Source organism: Schistosoma mansoni, chromosome W (assembly GCF_000237925.1).
Source record: "Schistosoma mansoni strain Puerto Rico chromosome W, complete genome".
Lineage (NCBI taxonomy): Eukaryota > Metazoa > Platyhelminthes > Trematoda > Strigeidida > Schistosomatidae > Schistosoma > Schistosoma mansoni.
Window position 1 is genome coordinate 31,373,407 of NC_031502.1, and position 26,104 is coordinate 31,399,510.

Consider the following 26,104-nt stretch of genomic DNA (forward strand, 5'->3'; position numbering starts at 1 on the left):
TCAATTTCATTATTCAGTAGCTAAGTTCACTTTGAACACATTGGCTTAGGTATATTTTGATTACGAAATATCGCTAGATTTCATTTCGACAGCTGTTTGTAAATGTTAAGAACAGTCAAAAGAACTTTAGCGTCTATGAAACAATCTCATGTGAGTTATATAGGTCGGTCATAGAATTGTCTAGAAAAAGAAATCGACATTTGAAACTCATGTCCTAAAAGACAACAATTTGAAAGTAACCTAAAATCATAGAACTAACATAAGAAGGTATTTTCATCTTGTGGAAAGTAATAAAAAATACAACTAGATACGTTATGATCAAACTTCACCTAAAGTTCTATCTTTTATCTTTAGGGTATTCGTTTTTTTCTAAAACAAACAATCGATACGATTGACAAGAAGAGATTACAAAAATATGTCGAAAAGTTCCAAAATTTAAGATTTCTACAAAGAGACGGTTTCTTACTCGTAGAGTTCTAGATATTATGGTGTTGTTAATCAATGACATTAGAGTTCAAACCGTGCTACATAGTCTAGATATTTTCTTAAACTACCTCCAGAACTCAGATGAAAAAGGGATATCTAAATAAGCGATTAAATGAACCAAAGGGCATTTATCTTAGGCTACTTTTAAGAAAATTCTCATGATAAAACACAGACGGGAAAAAACAATTCCGCTTAATGAATTTAACATTTATAAAAGTTTGATAGTAAAGTCAGAATAATTTATGATTGAGAATTTTATAGTATTAATGTGATATGTTAAACAAGTCAGAAATCAAAAATTAATTATAGATATTCCAGTCAATACGTTAAGTTGACACCAATACTAGTTAATCGTATATCAGCCACCATATAATGAAGTTATGGTGAACTAACATGTTAAACCGTAACTTAAGTAGAAAATAATGAATTTGATAATCGTATTGTAGAGTATGCTACTTATGCTGACAGATATAAGTAGTGTGTAGCCACGATCGTAAGTGGAATGCCTGACAGCAGACGATTGAATTGAAGAGAATAGAAAGGAAATCAGAGAGCAATCCGAATAAAGAAAGAATTAGAAGAACAATGGAGTAGGTAAAACACAACGCAAAGAAGATGTGCAAATGATGTACCTAATGTATGATTTTCATATTTTACAAAAGCACTCTGTAATTTTGCATTAAACAATAAATTGGTTTTCCCCATCCGAATTCATGTTCACTACGATATCATATAAATTGGACAATAAAGCATATGAAGCTAATAAATTTTAACTATAAGATACAATAGTTTCACTTAGTGCATTAATATTATTACATTTTGTGAATTATGAAAAAAAACTCAGTGACAGTAATCCATTTTTAGCTTCGTCTCATCAACAGTCAATGTCATTAGAATAATCATCGAAAACAATTTCGTAATATTCTGACATTTCTTACAAGTATTAACTTCATAATCCTCAACACACAAACGAGAAACAATGTTATACTGAGAAATTTGCACGATTTACAGAACCTTACTATGTTTAAACTAAAATCAACTAGATTAACTGCAGGTACAGGATAAATCGTCATAACTGAAAGTGAACACATGATAAAAATGAATAGAAAATTCAGTGAATAACCTTATACAACATATGTTATCATACATAATAGCCGAATTGTCACTTCAATAAAATAAAGACACTTGGAGAGAAAATTATTAAAACTGAAAGCAATGTCATCAAATACCTAACTATATAAAAGTTTAGAAAGAACTGATCGGAAAATGTCAACCTGTAATCGACCATCAAATAGTGATTTACATCAATATTTATTCGTAGATATATATTCATAAGATTGATTGCTTGAAGATATAAATTGTAAATATTATTACGCTTTTCATCAGTCCTTCTAAAATATAACTCTATTTAAAATATGACATGTTCATGAATATGTGGATAGTCAACCAACAACTAGATGAAAAACTAAGTGATATTTTGCTATCAGATCTTGAAAAAAAATAACATTACATTGGTGTGAAAGTATTTGATGGTGTTATTTGTCTGATTTTCGTTCATGGCAAAAAATAATGTATACGTACAGTAACAATTTGAAGGATGTAGGCGTGAGCATTATGAGGAGGGAGCTTTAAACCAGGATGATATATTTGTCTAGTCCCTCCTGTGTTTTTTTATGCTTACTTAGTTGATATCAGATTGCAATGACGAATATCTTTAAAATGAAGACTGTTGTGTGGTTGGAAATGCAAAAGGTATGTACGGTACTGTTAGTTTGACCAAATATGTGTACGTTTCCAATATATTATTACCTGAACTTCGCTGCACCATTCCATAAAAAAACAAATAACTAACTTCATAAAGTTATAAGGGGGATTACTGTTCTTAGCATTAGATGTATTTAGGTTTCTACACAAATTACCACACGTTATTTCAAGCATAATGTCAGCTTAACTAAACTTACTGCAAGAATGAAGTACAGAGCACGAGCAAACATTTGACTACCAATTAATAGGATAGACATACAAAGTGCAAGAATAACTATAGCATACAGGTAACTCCACCAGTGATTTTCACCAGGTAGTACCCCATCGAATAAAATACCTTAGAAAAAGAATAAATACAAACAAAAATATGAAACTAGTACAAGCTAAGACGTTAAGTGTGAAGTATCATTAATACTTCTGACCCAGAATTAGGGCGCATATAATACAGTTCCTATAGTTGAAGTTCAAAATCGTATTTTAAAACTAGTCTATCATTATTTTTTCAGTGACTCAACGAGCAGTCTCAGTTACGCATTGTGAAGGCTGACATGATGAGTAACAAGAGCTTATTACAATGGACGATTTTTGTTTCGCTGCTAACACAGTAACAAGTAACGTGATTATGTCAGAATATATCACCGACACGAAAATATACTAAAAACGAACACTTTTTGTGATTAACGAAATAACCTAGCATAAAGGAATTTTATATGAAAATGTTGGGAGCCTCCAACAACAAAACTATGGGTCAGAAATTAACCTTCATCTGTGAGCACAATTTTAAGGAATCTTTCATCTTCAAAACAGCACTACCTAATGAAAAAGAAACATTTACAGTTGAACTATTAGGAAGAAAACAACATTATGGTGAACAATAGCTTTACGACTAATTAGGAGTATACCTTAGTGAGTCTAGTCTCTGACAACGGACTTCAACTAGTGGTCAAAATAACTGACTTCTAACAACCTGAGTGTAAATCTTACATTGTTTTCAGAGTTCATAACGAGTGAGTAAAATCTGAAGCGCTCAAATAACAGGCGTGACCAACCAAAGAATATATATCTGTGAAGGTGGTTACTGAGCTGCAGTATTTTATTGCAAGTCCTAAAAACACCAACCGGTGAGTAAATATCACATAAAACTCATCAGCGAAAAATAAGTACGACCGACAAGGTTTATATTTCGCTTGCAAAGATTGTTTAAGTATAATTTCTCGTAGTTATATTTACAAAAACCAACTAACCTCCAGGACCGAAATTTATTAGCACAGCTTCCACTAATCCCGCTATATACAAAGCAGCACTACAAACTTGTGCGAAGAAAAATATCGATCCAATAGCTCCACCGAATTCAGGACCTAAAGTCCTACTAAGCATGACTAATTGGTTTTTTCATAAAGGAAATCGGTTACAGTCAATATGTGAAAACAATTTCAGAAAACACAAAAATGTATTGATGTATACCGTGATAACTGTCTCACTTTGAATAAGAACTTAAGAACTGGACGAATACATCTCTACACAACATTCAGTTTCGGCGTAGAGTATGACATGATGGTTGTGAATTGGTTGATAAAACCTAAAACTATAATCAGTTAGTTTATCTGGGACATTGTTTGGTTATAGCCTCCCCCGAAGCAATGCTGGCTGGCGTAGGACCAGTGTAGAAAGCTACATGTGTCTAAACAAAGAAATCCCAACAGTCTGTGAATTCATTATTGGATAGAGGCATTTATGGAGGGGCGAACTTTCTGGTTGCCTGAGCAGTAGTCGTGTTCAATGGCTGGCGACCTTCGGTCCCAATGCAATATCCTTATTTATTTTTTACCTTTGTTTAAATTGAAACTTATAATATTATTTCATGAACTATCTAAAACCGTCCAGCACTCCCAGGTTTCCAATGGTGGTTCAACTAAGATCAGTTCGTGATCTAAATTATGAAAATTACATTAAAATCTTGATTTATTTGCTCTTCCTCTACCTGTTATTGATAAAATATGGTAACTCAGGCCGCCACACACCATTTATGGTTAATTATACAGTATCCGAAAAGTTTTAAACTGGTGAACATATGGTATGTATGTATTATTGTCTAGAAACCTCATGATTCACAAAGTCAAAGATTAGAGGAAATACGGTTAATGTGGTCATTCTGAATCATTTCAACCAGAGTATATGATTATGGAGAAACATACTAGATTTTTATAACATGTTATGACAATATTATTCGAGTCTCAGGTATGGTATTGTTATAACGAAGCAGTTACCCTTGACCTAATTTTAAAAATTCAGATTTATTATCGGCATTATATATCATAACTAGTGAAACTTCTGAGTGGTTTCATATTCAATTCAATTACTTAATTTTCTCCTTTATGTGTAGGCACTTTTGGATCCATAATGAATAATTTTACAAATTTTTACCAAATGAACTTTGATTAGAGTGTAATTACTTTAATCCATTGGTTAACAACTAGTACTTCCTACGCGAACAGTTCACCTTGCTTGATAAACTTTTAAGAAGGCACTTCATCCAGAAGTAATCACAAAAATTAATAAATCAGTTAGACTATTGTCCCTATTATAAAAGACTACAAGCAGTATCACCACAAATTTGAGATAAATATAAAATACTTCGGTAACAATTCAGTTCAGTTAAAGCCACCTTCGATACACGTGTACATGTATACACAATGGTGAAAAGTATGTGATTAGTACTTTTATATACCGATGACAAAATCTAATCAGATTTTCTACAATTAAAAACAATCTGAGGTGACAAGTTAAATGAAAAATTGAGCATGAAAATCATTGAACGACTCATTTTCTCACGAGCACTTCTAATTACAATAGAAAAGGATACAATATACACCTCCTCCTTCAACTGCTCCATTTGTACTGATTGCGCATATAGAAAATACGGTCAGCAGCAGGATGAAATAAGATAAAAATAGTTGTAATATACTTTCCAGCAAACCAGCATGAGCAATAATAAACCCTACGCGAGAAGCAATTTTTTTATAGAAAAACACTAGACGTACCTAAACGTAGAAATATCACACTACTGAACTGAGATAATGTTACAGAGCAAAACACGCCACCAAATGTGTTCAACGTACGACGTGAAATGACAACATTGTCATCAAGCGGTTTATTAATGTCGGCCATTGGGTTTTATGGATTAGTTTTTAGGCTATACCATCACTGAGGGACAAATATCCAAAAATACCATATGAGAATATTGATCTACATGGAAGAAAGGAAACTGAATGAACATAAATAGTCATTAGTAATAACAATAACAATCTTGATATCCCAAATAATATGTGACTATGTATCCTTTTTTCTATCTATGGGATTACTATGGTGTTTACCCGTGTTAGAAATATGGATGAATCATCAAGGCCTTTAGTTTTTAAACGTCAAGTTCAAAATTTGAAACCTGACTTACTTATCGAGGTTTTGACAGTCATATATCAGTTAACTCTGGAAAGCCAGATAAACACGACATGCTACCACATTAACAGTAAGCGAATCCCATATTCGCATTTTATTCCACCTTCGGTTATATGTCTATCTATGACAACCAAGGATGATTAACAAGTTCACTGTTGCCCTACGTCTACAAACATTCTCACTGACCTTTACTAAGTTCACATCATAGGACGAACGAGGTTATTGGTTAACTTGTCAGTGGGATAAAATGCGAACGAATTTCATGAAAAAAACATAACTTGCTTTCGTTTAGTCAACTTGTCGATGAAAACGCGATCAACGGTAGTTGACATAAACAGTGATTTATGTTTCATTAATAGCAGTCAACACTGAAATTAATTGTTATGAAAACCTACCAACTGTGATAGCATCCGGTAGTCACAACAATGAAATGACGATGGACGATAATGATACGTGAAAGGAGTGAAATCGTTAATCCATTTCTTGTAGAATGTAATGACGTTTATTTGCGTTTACAGAAGTCCATAAACCGGGAACAACAGATAAATATGGCATTTATGAATTTGAAGTGTGTTGTGTAGTGTTTACTACCATTTCGGATTAAAAACCCATCTTCTAAGATATGTTGAACTTGGGTAGAGTACTTGTGATTTTGAAACATTGAACTTGCGTATAAATGTACACGGACTTTCGATTTCAAGGAGCTCTAGTCAACAATTATGGCGTATACTAGGACGCATCGTTGCTCCTAGGTTTAGTGATGTGTTCATAATAAGTATTTATGAAAGGAATACTAAGCCGGTCGAATTCAACGAAATATCTGCGGACTGCATTTCTGAATTAAAAGAAATGAGCGATGTGGAACTGCATAGTGTTAAGTTCAATAGATGCATAACCATTAAACTGGTCGCTGTAGCCCGTGACGCACCTGCTCGTTCGAATGCTACATACACAGGTAATCACAATCGGAAAGCAGGTCGCGATAGGTGTGTTGTGGTGGGTTGGCACCTTGACGGAAGTATGACGTCTCCAAATGGTGAACATACATTGCAAACCGATGATAGTTCTCGTCAGCAGATTCAACCAACTCACTATCAAGGCCATTTCAATTTCGAAACATTTGTCATTAATATGATTTCAACATTCCCTTTAGATCCAATAAACGCGGTATACTTAGGTGTGACGAAGAAACTAATCAATCTGTGGACAGATTCCTCTCACAAAAGACTTAGAAACATGAACGAACCTGTAATTATGGACATAAATAAGTTAACACCAAGTTGTGTTGCAAGCACTCATTTATACTTTCAGCGTAAATGTCGGACATTAGACTTTGTCTCAGTATGGAAAGAGACAGTGTCGATTGTTTTTTTCTGCATTTAAGCCCCGTAATCCTTCAGCATTGTTTACCACAACCATTGTACCTGAATTTCAAACATTTAGCATTAGTGAGTCCCAGATTACATATCAGCACAACAGATTCGGTCAGAAATGATTTACTTAATTTTCTTAAGGAATATGAATAGTGTTATGGACCTGAAAACTTAGTTTATAATGTGCATTTGTTGAACCATCTTCCTGATGACGTTCGCACACATGGAGCTCTAGATTATTTTTCCGCCTTCCCATATGAGTCTTGTATAAGGCAGATTGAGAAATCAGTGCATAGCGGATACGCTGCAGCAAAGCAAGTAGTCCAGTATTATGAGATATATTTATGTGGTAGGCTGCATGCTAGCATATCGGCCACTACTTTACAAACATTCGATAAGCCTGACCCCGAAAAACAATTACGCTTAGGAACACTGAAATACCTTAATTCAGGCCCGAAAATGTAACAATAGTACACAGAAAGTCTGGGTTAGTCACTGATACAGAGGAAAACGGATTATTGAAATTTAGACCATTCACAGACCCACGTGACTATTTCACCTGACAATTACCTTCTAGTGATAAAGGAATATTTATGTGCTCGGTAGTTAGTCACTAGCAAATATGGGTTGTGAATGTATTACTGTTAAGCGTTAATAATGTAGTAATTATCCCATTGTTGTATACGTCTAAGTGAATATATTTTTTAAATCCTTGCTGATGGTATTACTCTACACCATTTCCTTACCTTCTGCATACTGTTTAGCCGACTAATAAACAGTTCGTACTTATCGACGCACCAAGCAGGAGGCAGGTTCTGATTGTAGCAAAACAGTGGATTGTGAAGAAAGGACTTTGATGACCTCGTTGATATGCACCTACAAAACAGCGCCCGATCAGATGACAACCGGTCAACTCTGAAGTGTAAGGTCATTCACGAACGCGATGAGTTACAAACATAGAAACGATCATTTCTCATAGATAGTTTCCAGACCGCAAAGGAGTTGTCGGCTTCGTTCAACAAATTGGATGTTAAACGTATCAACAGTTTTACGGACGAAAGCACTGCCACTAAACAATGAGAAGCTGAAGAGGTCAGTACAGTAATCTTACCAACATTTCGTAGAGGTGCACTGAAACGGAAAGAAGGGTTTCTGTGAAATTCCGTTGACATGGATATGGCCGAGATGCATGCTGGAAACATCCACGTCCAATATCCTAAATTTTGGTTGCTGAACACCGTTGTCTCACCAATTGCCAAGTAGGCGTGTTTACTTTAAAGATGTTAATAAACTAGTTTGACACAGTTGGATACGTCACCCTCAACGTCCAAGTCTAGGCGCGTGAGCAGTGAGTTAGCATCAGCGTAAGTCACTTGTTCGATTGAGTAAAGTGCTTAAGATTTGATAGACTGTATGCTGTACTGCAGAACATATGGTCTGCTGTTTCAGACTTGAGAGTCAACATTATGCAGCTAATGTCGAAGTCTGGTGGGCGTAAACATCCGCAACAATTTGATTTCGGACTGTCAAGTTCGCCGTTCCCTTTGTCATATGAAGAGGAACTGGGAACGCTGGACGCTTGTCTTCAGCAAGAAGACATAAGGGAAAAATTTGTAAGTCAAAAAAATTCACTGGATTATTTGTTCGTATCGCAGATGGCCATGTTGACGCGGTTAATAGACGATAAATCTAAAATATCTATGCGCTATTTATAGTCGTACGTCATGACACCTGAAGCTGCCAGCCATCTTACTCTAATTAACACTTCATCTAGAAGAGCACTTCAGAAGTGCAGGTTTTACAGGTGCATACGAAGTGAGAACTTTTTTTCAAAACATCCAGGCGCATTAAGAACTCGGTTCCTGTCCTCATCCGCCAATGAAAAACAACTTGCAAAACTGAATGACGTCGCTACGCAAGGGTGTTTTCACAACATGAGACAAAACACAAAAGCGTCATCGAAGAAAACAAGATCATGTATGTACCAACTTGAAGTTGTAACTGTTCACTGCTGTTCTATAGGTGGGGTGTTTAGTATTAGAGAACAAAACCGTAAGCCATACTTTCGGCCGATAGTTATTTAACAAATTACAGCCGTTTGCTATCGTTGCAAGCTTTTGTGTCCATTAAACTTTAGAATTCACAAGGAGATTACTTTGCTTCGCAATAGTAACATTGCAATTAAATTAAGACATCAACACTGAAGTCTTGTTTATGTTTAATTTAATTATTATTACAGCTTTTTTCCACCATGTGCAGAATTTCCGACATGAATGTGAAACTCCAGAAATAATGAAGTGCCTGTTGCGAAATGCTGTTTGACTTCACGACCACTTATGAATAACGATATTCCTTATTAATAACCAATTGCCTGTATTTTGTTTTTGAAGATCTTCGTGAATGACATTAAGACTTGGCACTAACAATGAAAATACATAACGATCGTCGCTCGGGAATGTCATTATTATCCTTGTACAATTTGATGCCCCTTCCATCCCACTTGCTCGCCTTTATCTAATTGGTTGTTTGAGGATACCCTTTAGGTGGTATACTGCACATTGAGATCACAAAAATCAAACCAGAAATATGCTACTGTTACAAAATTAATTACCTGAAGAATGAACTACACACACCTAAACAGAGGCATGTGTAGCAAGCAACACTTATGAGATGCGAACATTCACCAACTTACCGTTAAAATCCAAATAACCGAAACTATCAAGTGGTGATAGTAACCTCCTCAAGGACATGACCTAAGAAGGGCAAATAACTGCGAATATGCAAAACAATCTTTTAGTAGCATGATGTTGAGTATTGTAAATTAATGTTATTAATTACACACTTTCATGCATTGTAAATGATTAGGGATGATTTAACCCACTTTTACTAAGTTGGTCGGGACATTTGTCACCACAAGTTTTTGCCTGGAGGTATTGGTGATCCACTGCTACTAGACACCGAAGCCCGTTAAGCGAAAGCTTCTTCTATTCCGTCCTCAACCATTTGAACCATTTGAACTCCGCCTATAGCTCCTACGAGGGCTACTGACGGTCCCAAGCCCGGGTAAAGGAGAAGGGTTGGGCATGGGGTTAGCGACCCCATCCCGTAGAAAACCAACTCACTAAAAAACGCTTACCAAAAAAAATTATTCAAACCATTTAAACTCTGCCCTGGGAGTTGAAGGAATAATTATGACGTCTCATGATGAAAGCCGAGTTCCTTCGGAAGTCATGAGGCCGATGCACCTTTTCACAACTAGAGCGACAATTTTTATAGGTACATGGGATGTCCGGACAATGCGGGAGACCAGAAGATCCTTCCAAATTGCTGCAGAAATGAGAAAATACAACCTGGAGGTGCTTGGAATCAGTGAAACACATTGGAAGCAGGTTGGACAACAACGACTATCTTCAGGGGAACTTCTATTATACTCCGGTCATGAAGAAGAAAATGCCCCACATACACAAGGAGTTGCATTGATGCTGTCCAGAAAAGCACAAAATGCACTTGTTGGATGGGAATCTCATGGACCAAGGATCATCAAAGCCTCCTTCAAAACAAAGAGAGAGAGCATTAAAATGAACCTCATCCAATGCTATGCGCCTACCAACGACTACGATGAAGACACTAAAGACCAATTCTACGATAGGCTGCAATCGATCTTCGAGAAGTGCCCAACCAGAGACCTGACCATTCTGATGGGAGATTTCAATGCCAAGGTTGGAATGGACAACACTGGATACGAAGACGTCATGGGACGACATGGACTGGGAGAAAGGAACGAAAGTGGTGAGAGATTTGCAAACCAATGTGACTTCCATAAACTGGTCATAGGTGGCACAATATTCCCACACAAGCGCATACACAAAGCCACATGGACCTCGCAGGGCCACACCACAGAGAACCAGATAGATCACATCTGTATCAACAAAATATACCGAAGGTCAATGGAAGATGTGAAAACCCGGAGAGCTGACATAGCTTCAGATTACCACCTGGTTGTGGTCAAGATGAGACTGAAGCTAAAGAAACACTGGACAACTGGACAAACAGCACTACAGAGGTTCAATACAGCCTTCCTTCGAGATACTGACAAGCTCAAAGAACTCAAGATAACTATCAACAACAGGTTCCAAGCTTTACAGGATCTACTGAATGAACAAGAAACTACGATGGAGGACAACTGGAATGGGATCAAAGAAGCACTAACTTCAACGTGTCAGGAGGTTCTCGGTTCTAAGAAGCATCATCATAAGGAATGGATCTCTATGGGAACCCTCAACAAGATTCAAGAACGGAAGAACAAGAAGATAGCAATTAACAACAGCCGAACACGAGCATCAAGATACCAAAGAAAGGAGATCTGAGCAAATGTGAGAATTACAGAGGCATCAGTTTGTTATCAGTACCAGGAAAAGTTTTCAACAGAGTGCTACTGAATCGGATGAAAGACGCAGTAGACGCCCAACTTCGAGATCAACAGGCTGGATTCCGTATAGATCGGTCGTGCACAGACCAGATTGCGACACCACGGACCATCGTTGAACAATCAATTGAGTGGAACTCATCACTATACATCAAGTTCATTGACTATGAGAAGGTGTTTGACAGTGTGGACAGGAGAACATTATGGAAACTTCTTCGACACTATGGAGTTCCTGAAAAGATTGTCAACATTATCCAAAACTCATACGATGGACTACAGTGCAAAGTGGTGCATGGAGGACAGCTGACAGATGCATTTCCAGTAAGGACCGGAGTCAGACAAGGCTGTCTACTCTCCCCATTCCTCTTCCTTCTGGTGATTGACTGGATTATGAAGACTTCGACATCTGAGTAGAAATACGGAATACAACGGACTTCTCAGAATCAATTAGATGATTTGGACTTTGCAGATGACCTAGTCCTCCTCTTCTCTCATACACACGAACAAATGCAGATGAAGACAGCAAATGTAGCAGCAGCCTCCGCATCGACAGGCCTCCACATTCACAAAGGAAAAAGCAAGATTCTCAAGTGCAACACAGAGAACACCCACCCAATCACACTTGATGGCGAAACTCTGGAAGAGGTGGAAACATTCAAGTACCTGGGGAGCATCATTGATAAACAAGGAGGATCGGATGCAGATGTAATGGCGAGGATTGGCAAAGCAAGGGCAGCATTTCTACACTTGAAGAACATGTGGAACTCAAAACAACTGTCAACTAATTTCAAAGTCAGAATCTTCAATACGAACGTCAAGACAGTCCTACTGTACGGAGATGAAACGTGGAGAACTACTACGACCATCATCAGGAGGGTACAAGTATTTATAAACAGTTGTCTACGCAAAATACTCAACATCAATTGGCCGGATACTATCAGCAACAGCGTTTTATGGGAGAGGACAAACCAGCTTCCAGCTGAAGAGGAAATTAGGAAAAGACGTTGGAAGTGGATAGGACATACATTAATGAAATCACCAATGTGCATCACGACTCAATCCCTAACTTGGAATCCGGAAGGGAAGCGGAAAAGAGGAAGGCCAAAGAACACACTACGCCGGGAAATAGAAGCAGATACGAAAAGGATGAATAGCAACTGGAAAGAACTGGAAAGGAAGGCTCAGGACAGAGTTGGATGGAGAATGCTGGTGAGCGGCCTATGCTCCTCGACGAGGGGTAACAGGCGTAAGTAAGTAAGTACTAAGTTGTTAATTCGCTTTGTTAAAATACTTTTCGTGTGCAAGCATGAAGTACATTTCTGATAACACCGTGCATTGACCTTTTGTAGTTTCAAATTCTATACCTCTGATTGACCAGCGTTTATCCCGTGAAGTACGCATGGAAAAAGATTATTCATTCCTAGCTGGAGGCGCTCGGTCAAGCATAAAAATCAGATCACTATTGAGTATTCAATGCTGTGCACCACTCATAACAATCGGTCAGCTAAGATCATCGACTTCTCGACACATCTACCAACTTCCAATTATACCTCTGAACTCCCACACCCTTAGCTTCTAGATTGACTAACTTTTAGATCTTCGATTAGAATAGTGTTACGGACGAGAGCGTTATCAAGCACTGAATATCTATAACATCATTATATTTAACAGCCTAAAGTTATAGCTCAGAATATTATCCTCTAGAAAGCTGCATATTTCTATTATCCAGCTTCACAGTACTGATGAGGTTTGCAAATGTTGCACAACCAACTTTCAAATACGACTCCAGTATCGTGGGAATCTGAAATATCGTCGTCATATTCTTGTTGTTGCTGCCATAATAATGGTCTATGATCAGTCCCTGAATACAATCTTGAAAACTTATTATCTAACCTGTTGACAATTTTATTGTGAATAATCCCGAACAACAACTGCTCGCTCAGATTAATAGATGTCTTTAGTAAAAAGGCTAATGACAGTACTAGAGAACACTGTTACTTTTGATTGACATTCTCATATCGTCTTTTGATTTAACCTCAGTAAACTTCTGCCCTGATTAGTAGGGCTAAAATTGAACAAATCAACCAGAATGAATCCATCTCCGTTATGAACGAACAAATGCAAGTGGTCCTGACATTCTAACTACGTTGGCAATTTCAATCTACTTACTCTCTCGATTTAGTATTTGTCAGACAATATTGAATAAAGAGACAAGGCGTAGATAAGGAAATCGCATTTGATGACAGCTATGCAATCATAAGCGAGAAGTCACCAAATGCACACCTAACAGTAATACATACCAACAAGGCAAAACTTTCATTTATCATGAATTATGCTAAGTGCTCATGTTCAGTCTCTCCTAACTTTGAAAGTTATCAGGCTTTCAGTGTTTGGAAAAGTCAAACTCAGATTATCATTTCAAGTGAATTAATCTGATCTGCAACGTTCTGGTTGAATGCATTGTTGATTCAGAAAAGTACATAACAAAAAACAATGACAGAAACAATGTTGTAAGAAAATGTTCAAAAAAGTATGAAGTGGACGAAACCCCTGACTTATAGTATTACACCAAAATATACAGTGAAATGTGTTTAGAAAAAATCTACCCACAAAATGTATATTGCTAAACTTAGGCAGTAGTAAAGTGAAAGACAACTGCTAAGCATCTACGAAAGTGAAGAACGGTTTCGTTTCATTGGTTCCTTTCGAAAGTGATTTGACACAGTCCTGTTAGGCGTCCGGATATCAATCACTAAGATATCTGGTTGTATCTGAAATGTTACGTTTGTATACAGTATAGAAATTCAGAACATAAAAGAAGAAGATGGGTCAACTTAGGAAACAGAGGAGCTATCAAGATCATTTTACGGCTCAGATGTGTGAATATTTAGCAGGCATTTTTCTAACTGGTCAATAAGTTGAACGCTTTTTCAAATAGATCTAATGTTTTTTTTTCATTTTTATTAGTGATGTTCTAGCTCAGAATTACAACTGAAATTTACACGTCATTAGTCAGTACGCATTTAGTCGTATAAAGGACCTAATTTATTCTGATTTCATTCTATCATACTGAAGTCTACTATCATCCTATGTAATTATCCAAAATGCTTCAAATACTGAGAGTTACACCTTCGTTCTTCCCATCAAATACAGACGCATAGACAGATACCAAATGTTATCAGAGCATTTAGATCAGTACCAAGAAATGAAAAAAATAGATTTATTCATTATTTTAGAAGTCAACAGATATCATGAGATGGTGTACACACATAAAATTATCTTATATATTGGGTAGAAGGCAAACCTATGTCATCATACAACACCAACAGCATCATTAGACTACGCATTCGCTTTATAATTGAAGAACAATCCCTTTATATGATTCCCATAGGGTTAGAACTGTTTATTGTATTACTTGACCCAATACAAATGAACTTTAAATTAAACTTTAAAGAAATATGTTGAACATCTGTTGAAATCAATTAGTATTCATTACATAAAGCATTACATAGAAAAAAGTAACGTTCGAATTTATGGAATCAATTCACATTGTTTTACAGCCACGTTACTTTTTATTACCATATTATTGTAGCGGTTGAAACAACCATGTTCACATCAATTATAAATTCTATGAATCCGTTTGATCCCAAGAAATTTAGATCTACTTCTTTTTTCCTTTCCCTTTTTTTGTCTTCGAACCTTTCCCTTTTCTCTTCTTTTTCCCATATGGACCAAGATTATGCTGAACGCAAACAGTACGCCACCAATTTTGAATCTAAATCCAAAATAAAGATTGTTAGTTTAACTATAAGAAATAATCTGAACACTTCCAAGGTTAAAATAAAACTTTATATGGATGTAATAAAAACAAATTATTATCTTATGCAAAACGCTGATTGGATTCTTTGCAAACATACGTTGCTCTACTTAAGATTTGAACACAAACTAATCAGATTCCTTAAATATATAAATGGTTTCATATTATTCACTAGGAAAACCACCCAATGTGTAGTATCAAGCAAATTTGTCACTTATTTTCAGTGTGTATACTAAAGTTTGAAAGCTTTCCTTCTAGATTTATTTTTAAGTAATTTCTCTTTACTTTCAAATAAATTCTTAGGAACACCTAAGAAGTTTGATATTTTGAACGTTAAATCTTACCATAGAATGGTATTTGCTTCTTGTTGTAACTAAATAAAATACATTTTGCACGTAACTTAAAATAAAATGTCACCGTAATAAAGCTATTGTTCTCCTTTTGAGTATATCGAGATGATAAGACATCAGTACCTTTTTAGCTCTTTATTTCTGTGTATTATATATATTCTTTTCGAGCAATGGAATCAATTATTAGATATTATGGCATATATTTCATAAAGCCGTAATCTGGAATAATTAAATAAGTGTCACATAAGTTATTTGGGATTAAGATTTTGTTATTAAAAAAGATTTAAGCAATATAAATTATTCAGTGATATCATTTGATAAAAAATACAGTTTTATACATTTGAGACTGTGAATTACATAGTATTGTTAAATTAAGTCCAATTTGTAGTAATAAAGGATGGTGAAAATTTATTTTATATCACATTCAAGAGATTAGTAAACTCCGCCTATAGCTCCTCCGGAGGCTACTGACGGTCCCAAGCCCAGATAAAGGAGAAGGGTTGGGCATGGGGTTAGCGACCTCATACCGTGGAAAACCAACTCGCTAAAAGAGCGCTAACCAGAAAAAATTATTCAAGTAAGTCAAGAGATTATTATTATTATATGAAATTTACATTGTTTACATATATATTCGACGATAAAATATTTTTTAATTAATATTCCAGTTCAGTGTTGGTATAAACACATTCTTGGTTTACTTTCAACGTTAGTGAACAATTCAACTTGATAACATTATTGTTCATATCTTCATTTGAAAATTTTTATGATGTATCAAATAAAATCTTTAAAACCAATAATAAAAAACAATAAAACTTTATCTGATGATAGTTCTTTTCATGGATCGATATAAGATGGAAGACAGTTAAAAATAAAGGATCTTCTAACAATCTTCTGTTGTCAACAGTATGTTTAAGTTAGCTTGTGATGTAAACTACCTTCTTATTGAATTAATCTTTATAAATTATCTTATGAAATAATTAATACGTTTTTGGTTGTTTAAGTGAACGTATAATTTCTGTTTAAGACAATTTTCGGAATCAAAAATGTAGATCCTCAGGAAACTGGTAAATGCTTCTTAACGAAAATCCTTGAAGCACCAGATAAAAATAGTATATAACTAATCAGTTGATTATCCAAGCGTCGAATATTCGAAAATTTAGTGATGGAATTGTTTATTCACAAAAGAAGAGAATGCATAGATTCTTATTGATCGGTGTTAAAAGTCATTATTTAGTAACTGAATGATAGTTAAGTCATGAAATCTGATTTTATTTAGTCGGTTATACTAAGCTACCAATTATTTAGCAGTACTTCTGAATAAAAATTACTTCTACCATACCAACACAACAAATGAAGAAACATTAATATAAAATAGTTTGTGCGGAAGAGTGATTTTTCTACCGTCGAGGATGTATCAAATTACTTTAATTAACAAAGGAAGATAAAATGTCATATAAAACAGAAACTTGAAATAGGATGCTAAAATTTATAAGCTTTGTTCATAGGATAAAATGTATATCCAGTTACCATCAGCTTAATAGCTTTTATCTGATAGGTAAACATGGAGGCAACCAACCCAGCAATGCATTAACTTACATTTGGACATTGTAAATTGTTTCAATACTTTTGAATGTTAGACAACCCTAATTTCTATCTGAAAATTAATGTACAAACTATATATACTAGATTTTTATTACATAAGTTATGCTTAGAAATAAGCAATTAGTGAAGTTATAATATTTGGTATTTTAATTTAATTAATAGAAAAGATGAACAAAGTGTAAATGTTAATAATGATGAATATTATTTCTTTGTATCCATATCATCAATAATTTACATTCGTATCTAGATAAAGTAGATCCTGTGATGTTAAACTTACTTTACAAGCTGCAAATAGTTCCAACTCTTCTTGTTCTTCTCTTTGACGAGCTTTCTCTTTTTCAATTCGATCGGACAGAACCACGGCTTCATATTCTTTATACTATAAAAAAAGGTCAAGATAACGTAGTCATAGATTTTTACCGAACCATCTATATTATCATAGAAAGTTGTAAACTCTTGGATATTCAAATATTCCATAAAAGTTGAATAATTTAAAATTGAGATCAAGGATACCTGAAACATGACTAGAAACATTTTTACACATAAAGTTATATGGATTGCTTGACTTTAATTTCTGTGATGTAAAATATGGATTGTAACTCTGTGATTCAGAAACTTTAGCACCTAGCTTTTGAAGCATTGGTGTTAATTCCAAATTTTCCACTAGTTAATTTACTTTCAGATCTCGATAATTCTACCCAAAACAAAACAAGCTGGACTTAAAAGGCAAAGATGAGGACATGTACATGGTCAATCAGTTGGTTCTAACACATCATAATATCAAAATGAGCTTATCGTAAAATAAAACGCTCTTTGCTCTGGAATATAGAGGATGGTAATGATTCTTACTGAAGTGATTCTGTGAGAAAATATTTTCTTCAGGAATACTTATAATTCCTGAGACTGAATGTTTAAGTAGTCCGATAACAATAAAATTTCATTTACCCCAAATCCTCTGATACAGAGAAGTCCTCACATCCTTTTAAAGAGGATTTATAACAACGGATTCGCAAGACAATCATATTCTCAATAAAGTGAAACAGTATTCATGAACACCCAACCTTACTCCAAGTAAGTAAACCTAAAATGTCTATGCAGAAGAGCTAGTAAAATTTGACTTCAAATCAATTTGGCACATTGGCTTTAGAATATTGAGTGGATGGCAAACAAACATACTTTGATCACCGGCTGCCTTAAGAATGTATTCACTGACTATTCTGTATTTTACTGTTGATCAGACCCTTATATCAAAGGTTTAAGGCTAGTCTTTCGCAAAATCCATCTACTTTAGTCTTGGTCCTTTGAAAGACATTTCGCGTCATTAGCTATTCCAGAGATCCCTACCAAAATTATCTATGCCTGTTGATAAATAAGTAATAAGTCAACTCCGAAACTAGAAAATCCGAAACGACATTAAAATGAATTAGAAAATAATTCAATCACAAGAACTTGTTGTAAATCCTTTCATTAATAAAAGTGTTACTCTGGTTAGAAAACCGACTAGAAGCGGGCTATCTGGACTCAGTAACTAAATGCATAATGCGATGGTATTGGAGGCAAACGGTACAGGGTTTAAGTTTCGGAGTGAACATCAGTGCTGAGATCCAGATACATCCAGCTAATGATTCTTAAACAAGACGAAACGCGCGTCCTGGATTCCACCGCTATCCACCATACATCTCTGTCTACAATCATTATGACTTAATAGTAATATCGGGACAATCAGCACAGGATCCACATATGTCAAAAATAGACTGGTTATTTACAGTCCTAAACATCAACGAGAAGATCCAAGCAACTAATAAAAAGGAACTGGCTAGATTGTTTCTAAATGTGTTAGATCCACTTAAAGTAAATCGGGATCTTATGGTAGTCTGTCACTTTATTTAAAAAATTTATATTATTTCATACTATTAGTTCATGAAGTACTACTTTATGTAAATTCGCAAACATATGAATGGGACATACTAATCAATAAGCATTACTTAAATTAATAAAACTATATTAGAACTTACCAATAAAGATAATTCATTAAGTTTACTTAAGTTATTTTGTTTTTTGTCTTTAAGCTGATTTAGCTCTTGTTTGAATTGAGTAATATCTTTGTCAGACTTCTCTTTCCAGAATTCTTCATGCTGTCAAAAAATAGTTATTTATCAGTTTATTAATAATATGTAAACTAATATGCCACTGAATTCAATGACAAAAATTAAGACACTTAAAGGGCAGTTTGTTTATATTATATTCTTAAACGTGTTTTATGAGTATTGTAGAACTCAATAGTTTACATCACGGAATGACCGTAGAATGACAAGCACTGACAATCAGCAAATACTGGATGGCTTTTTCATTCTAGTGTATGACTCCTTAGTGGTGTCCATCCAAGTCTTCACCATCGATAAAACCCAAAATCTTCGGAACTGTTGGAAGTCTCGTAAAGACTTATAAGTATAAATTTCATCAATCCAACCACAAAATTTAAAACACCTGCCAACTTTATAGATGAGAATCTTGCTTAAAATGACTTATTTATTGAAGAGATTTTACTGAATGAGCTATTAGCAAAGACAAACACTTTGAGAATTCTATATTGCCTAATTTGAAAACTTTTAGATTCTCAAATCATGAAATTTTGATATTACTCATAAAATAGTTTGTAAGTTTTGATCTAATCTGTTTGATTTAAAGAATCGTGCACGTGTATATTTTGTAACTACATATAGCAGTGTTTGAGTAAGTTACGAAGTTCAGCTTGTCTATTGATCAATGAAAAGAGAATAAAGTACGATATTTAAATATATTTGTCGATTTGTATTGTAACTTTCTGCCTTTCTATGATAAACAAGATAATACCCACATCAGTAATCTCATGATAATGTTCTTTGATTTGGCCAATTTTGGACTATATCCTTATGTCTAACCTCGAACAAACAAAACTGAAATCCTAAATCGGGGATGAAAAATACTTATCCAGGTATGTTAATATCTTTATTCACTGAAATAAAATCACTCATCTTTTCCATGACCCTGCATTCTAAATATCCTCACTCAAACTTTAAGTTCACAGTGAAATTTGATTACCAGTACAATACTTTAGACTTGTGTAAGACAAAGAAACGATAGAGCTATTATGAAAACCATGCAGAGAAAAGAAACTCGTAGTGTTAATAAATAAAATGTAATAGTTTTTATCTTGAGTTATTTATCCTGACCAGACGAAAGGACTATAGATAAAGCTAAAATATCGGCCTCAAGCGATAAAATGAAAAGAACTTGGAATCACCACCTCTTTCATGGAATATCTAGTTTCAAAGGTATTTACTATGAAATAAGGAAGAAAGTTAGCAAAAGGACCTGTTTTTTATTCGTTTCTCCTTAAGAAAGGTGACATTTCAAAAAACATTGATAGAATAATTGTGATGGTATTGAAAAAGAGCTTTCTTGAACCTAAACTGATTTTATCATACAATAACAAGTAATTATGGAACCATTCAAAAATAAGTCAATGTCCTTCAGATATCATCTTGAAATGAACTTATAAATTTACAGACACATGTGGTACCAGTAGTTCAGAAAGGACTGGGAGAAAGGCTTCTACTAGGCTGCCTGAATTTGTTCCTAGAAACTGATGTCTGACTGACAAGCAAGTTTGCGCAAGTACAATGGCTTGATGCTCGACAGATAATAGACGAAATAGAGATATATCTAAAACATTCAAAGTAATTAACAATACAAAGAACACTAATTTTACTCCTCTCTGTATAGGCTTATACGACTTGATATTTCTAATCTGAACTATGAATACGAAAGAAAGACCAATTAGCCTTCCACTGTCATGAGAAAATAGTTGTTATCAAATACTCTTATCCGTTACATAATACTATTAGCGTTCATTTGTTTTAGCTCGAGCAATGTTGGTAAATTATGCAAGCACTTATTCGTTCTGTTATGATTGTGTGATCTCTTACTTTTAATATGATAACTACTAACTATAGCCTTCCAGAATGTTATCGTAAATCATTCAACTGCAAAAATGAAAGAGACAGTTTGACTATTCATCAATAAAAATGTAAAAATTTGCCGATAGACGAGTCATACATAATGGAGGAATACAGTTGTGTAAGCTGAATTTACTGTCCAAGTTTTCTGTTTGTATCGAAATGCATTCCATTCATCCTAACATCTTTCTATATATATATATATATATATATATATATATTGATAGATACCTTTCTTAAGTATGATATACGATCATTTAAGTAAGATGTAATCTCCGCATGAACTCGTTCTTCTGTGCTACGATTTGATTGAACCAAATCCATTTGATGTTTGATTTCATTTTCTTTTTGATCACACTGACTTTGGAATTCTTCCAATTTTACGGCAGAATAACGTGTTATATATTTTTCTTCCATAATTATTTTAGCTTTCATTTCCTTGAGTTATAGGATAAAAGAAATAATAATAAGTTTGTTTTGTAAATTGTCTACTTAATGGCTGTAATGAGTAACGCGATAATCAATTTTCAGCCTGATGTAAATAATTGTTAAATAGCAATGAACTTATATTTTATACTTGTTAACATTGATTAGCAAGAAGTTGGTTATAAAATAGATTGAATCTATTATTTATAAAGTCTAAATTTCTCACTATCAAAGACTTAGATACTAAAGCCTGATTATTTCCATTGTTTAAATGTTAGCCGTTACATGCTGATCGGAAGAAGGAAATAGTTATACTGGTCATTAAATTATAGTTTTTGAGAAAATTTTTATCCTACTCTTAAAACACAAATTGTTTCAAGAATAATATAAGTCACTGTCAAGTCTAATTACACAGAGTGTAGCAGATAAGCCCAGTGACCAATTCATTTATCTTGAAAGTCCTATTAAACCTATTGCGTTGACAACTAACAAAATTTCGACCCTTAAAGAAAAACCTCCCTTAACCCCTCCTAAGTTTCATCACTTATTGTGAACACAAAATGTTTATCCACCTATCAAAATAAAGTTACATTAAGCAGCAGTCCATAAAATCTATTTATCGTTATAAAACAAAGACTTTAAAAACACTGGATATTTGTAGGTTGAAGTTATTAAATTATAAGTATTATCGAAGCACTGATAACAAGTAATTTGTTAGTGAGCTAAATACCGGTTGGGGACAATCGAATGTATGTAAGTACAAATTAGAGACTGTCTCACTAAATTCTGATAACCATACAGCAAACAGTTAATTTGCAAAATAACCAATTGTCTCAATCTTCACTGTTCCTTCTGTAAATATCAGTTCATCTTCTCTAATTCTATTTTTCATGCATTTATTACCAATAGCGCTTCATTTCAGTTCCTTCCTTATCGGTCTTCTGCCAAAATACATTCTATGTCAGACCATCGCCATATACTACTTATATGGATATAAGTAGACCACACTACAATTTGACTATTATTTCATTGCAGGCAAATTGCAATTTATGTTTCCTATACAAAATTATCATAAAGGTAATCGGAATTATCAAAATTAGCTTTTAGATCTTAACATTGTGGAATATTTAGTGACAGTTCAATCAATTATAATGTAGCAATATTATTTTAAGCTAATAACCGAATAGAATTGTATATAATTAAAAGTATTATATATTTTCTAATCTCTTACAAAAAGTATGCTTTGTCTTAAATTAAGGTTTCAAACAGATGCCTCCAAAATTAAATCTCAAAAGAAAAACAACTAAAGATAAGATTTACTTGAACTTGATCTTTTAAATCTGCTATAGTTTCTTTGCCTTGTTCAATGATTTTTATACCTTCCTCATTCTTTTCTTGAATCTTATGTTTTAGTTCCTTGATTTTTTCACGTGCTTTACGTTCTCTATTTTAAACAGTAAATGTAAATTGTATTTTTCTTTTGATTAGAAAAATTTTCTGGAGAGATAGTGAGAGAATATCATATAATAATATTTTAGTGACCCTAAATCTGACTGCTCTTGGATCGTATGATTGATTGTTAAAATATACATCCTGACTATCCTCGTATAAAATAATCGACTTAACTCGTGCTAGTGAATCACGGAATTAAATAAGTCAAATACGAGAATAGATTTTTCAATACATATATTTTGTACACTCACTGATCTGGACAGACAATCAGAGGGATGAAGCGAATGAAGCGAAGAAAAGAGAACGAAAAGAGATGGCGCGCAGTGGAGAAGGCGTGTGACCAACTCCATTTATAGCGAGATAAAATAAGTTACAGACATATGATGAATAGGCTAAGTGTACACACACATACGTTCATATAAAAACAGTCAGGGTTGATAACTGAATAATTAACAAGGTCAAAACGTAACTACTCAAGAAGAATGGATAAATTGGCCTGTCCAGAAGCTAGAATAAGTTATGTGGGCTTAATGTAGTAACCTACACTACAATATAACCTTGGGAATCCTTAAGAAACCCAAGATAGTTGTTTCATTCTAGCTTAAAACTCATTCATAGAGCATATACAAAACCTGACTAAAATCGAGTCCTGAAACGTCACTTAAGCATTGAAAGCATCATCATTCTAGACCAGTGAGCTAAAATTTTAGTGGTCAACTTTAGTTTTTTTAGAATGTGCATCAAGTATAACGTCAGAGGTAAAATATTTTGTCAACATTTAAAAACATGGATTAACTGAAGAATCTGCTTTTTCAGAACTTAAATAATCTAAGCTTTTGATCGTTTTCAACCCATCAGTGTGTATTGGACTGATAGTTCAAATGTTACCATTACAGTGTGCCTCCTTTTTATATTCTCATCATCATATTTACTAGTTGATGTTGTTAACATGAACATTTTTATTTGTTTTATCTTTATCTCAGCTAGTTACTGCACTATGTACGCACAATTTACTTGGCAATCTGTGGATTTTAATGTAATGACTGAAAGATTAAGAAAACAGTATTAGGCTAGTTATAATGTCGATTTGTTGTAACTGACTCTAAAAAAATACCAATTAAAAGTGAACGGCATAGATGCGTAAATTTTGTATGAGATTGGATCGATTCGATACTTATAATTCCGTGGAATTTGTAAAATAGTTGTACTGAATTAACTTGGCATTTCCACCTAACGTGACATCTTGCACCTAGTTCATCCTCTAAATATAGTATTGAACTGAATACACGAGGTCACTTGAACATTTTGTGTCAATATTTAATTGTAATCCACATATTATATATATATTCCTCAAACTGGTTGGCATAAAAATGTCGATTTAACCATTCAACAAGAATTTTTAACTCTTATTAACTTTTTTCATAATGTCTGACACTATTATAAAAGCTGATTTCAACTTATTTACTTAAAATACACTGAAATTTTCCACTTAATACGCGTTCTAGTTCAATTATTTACACATTTAGTGGTGTACTCTTCTGAATAAGATATAACTAAATACAGAATTGGTGGCAACAGTCTTCTATTTCCTTGTTAAATAATAAGTGCTTTCTTAACAGATCATTAGCCAGCGAATAGGATAGTCTTCTGCTCTCAAGGCTAATAGTCACAAGTCGAACTCATGCATAGACATTATCAAGGTCATATTAGGTAACCTGGCACACCAGGGCCGTTAACTAGTTCAGAGACTAATTCCCGTACATATTTTGCAGCGGAACAAGTTGGTAGATCACAGTCGCAATAGTATGATTATCAGTGTTAGTTTAAACAACTAACCGATTTTTAAATTTAAACCACGAAAAGACGACTGCATTACTGTTGAAAGACGAAAATTCATATATTCTCACTTTTACTTCCAATTTAAAAGATGCGGAAACATGTAAATTATTTCCAAGTAGATACTTCAGATTATCCAATCCATCGTTAAAAAAGAGACTGACAACTAATTTACTACTTATTATTGAGGCGTATTATGACGAAACCTTTTATTTCACACAGTACTTCTCAATTTTTCGAATTGTTTCATGGCTATTATTTTAACCGTGTAAACTGATCCAACAGCCCAAAACACTTACCTTAAGCTCCTAACGTATGATCAGAATGATATTTTAGTCCTGGTGACATAACTTATTATACAGTATAAAATCGAGTTGGCAATTAAGATAAGGAATCAAGCTGTCCTAAAAAATGACGTGGGTTTTATAAATTGTGAACCGATAAATAAAATCGTGATAATATAGTTAAACGAATAAAATGCATTTCCGTATGACTACAGATTTTATGGAAACGGATTCATGCTTAATTTTTGTTAAGAGACATTTATGACCTACCTTTCCAGGATATGTTCTATCTCTTTGAATTCTGATTCTTCTTTGTCAACTGACTGTTGCAATGTATCACACGACCCCGTATTTTGAATTTCTTCTGCCAATTTTTCAAAAACATCAATCAAACAAAATCTGTTCATTCAAAAAATGACGAATACCTACATTTCCTTCATTAATTTCTCCATATATTTTGTGGAAAAAAATGAGTCTTCAATGACTGTCGCAGTCGATGGATACTCCGTAATTTTTGGAATTTTCTGTAATTCTTTGAGCACCTCCACATGCATATCTTGGAAACTGGCACCTACATTTCGATAATTAACTACAAAGTACTGTATTTAAACGAGTATTTTTCCAGTATTTTATTCATTTGTTTAACGACAAATTCTTCGGCTTCTGAATAATTCAAATTGGCTCTCTGTTTCTAAATTTAGATTTGATTACTTAATAACTGATCGATTATCTGACCTTTCTCCGCATAATGTCAACGACATTTGCTAATATTTTGAACTCTTTTACTGCATCGCGCAAAATGACGCAAAGTGAAAAAGCAGTAGAACTCTCCAT

General features: G+C 34.2%; 2 protein-coding genes across 2 annotated transcripts in view; both read right to left on the minus strand.

The window, feature by feature from the left end:
• The window catches only part of Smp_153480 (putative cation chloride cotransporter), a 43,039-nt gene extending 33,218 nt beyond the window's left edge, over positions 1-9,821 (minus strand). The window contains exons 1-5 of the mRNA XM_018789370.1: positions 9,772-9,821; positions 5,292-5,496; positions 5,114-5,248; positions 3,495-3,629; positions 2,448-2,587 (exon numbers count right to left, since the gene is read on the minus strand). Of these exons, the coding sequence (XP_018654820.1) occupies positions 2,448-2,587; positions 3,495-3,629; positions 5,114-5,248; positions 5,292-5,418 (537 nt within the window). The 5' untranslated portion in view covers positions 5,419-5,496; positions 9,772-9,821. The remainder of the gene's footprint in view (positions 1-2,447; positions 2,588-3,494; positions 3,630-5,113; positions 5,249-5,291; positions 5,497-9,771) is intronic.
• A 5,345-nt stretch (positions 9,822-15,166) lies between these two features.
• Positions 15,167-26,104, minus strand: Smp_058190 (putative dna double-strand break repair rad50 ATPase; the record flags this gene model as incomplete). The annotated part of the gene is made up of 9 exons (XM_018789371.1): positions 15,167-15,280; positions 17,552-17,653; positions 19,290-19,409; positions 21,504-21,710; positions 23,019-23,142; positions 25,541-25,669; positions 25,700-25,841; positions 25,871-25,961; positions 26,006-26,104. 9 exons carry the CDS (start codon positions 26,102-26,104, stop codon positions 15,167-15,169), a joined length of 1,128 nt encoding a protein of 375 aa, XP_018654821.1.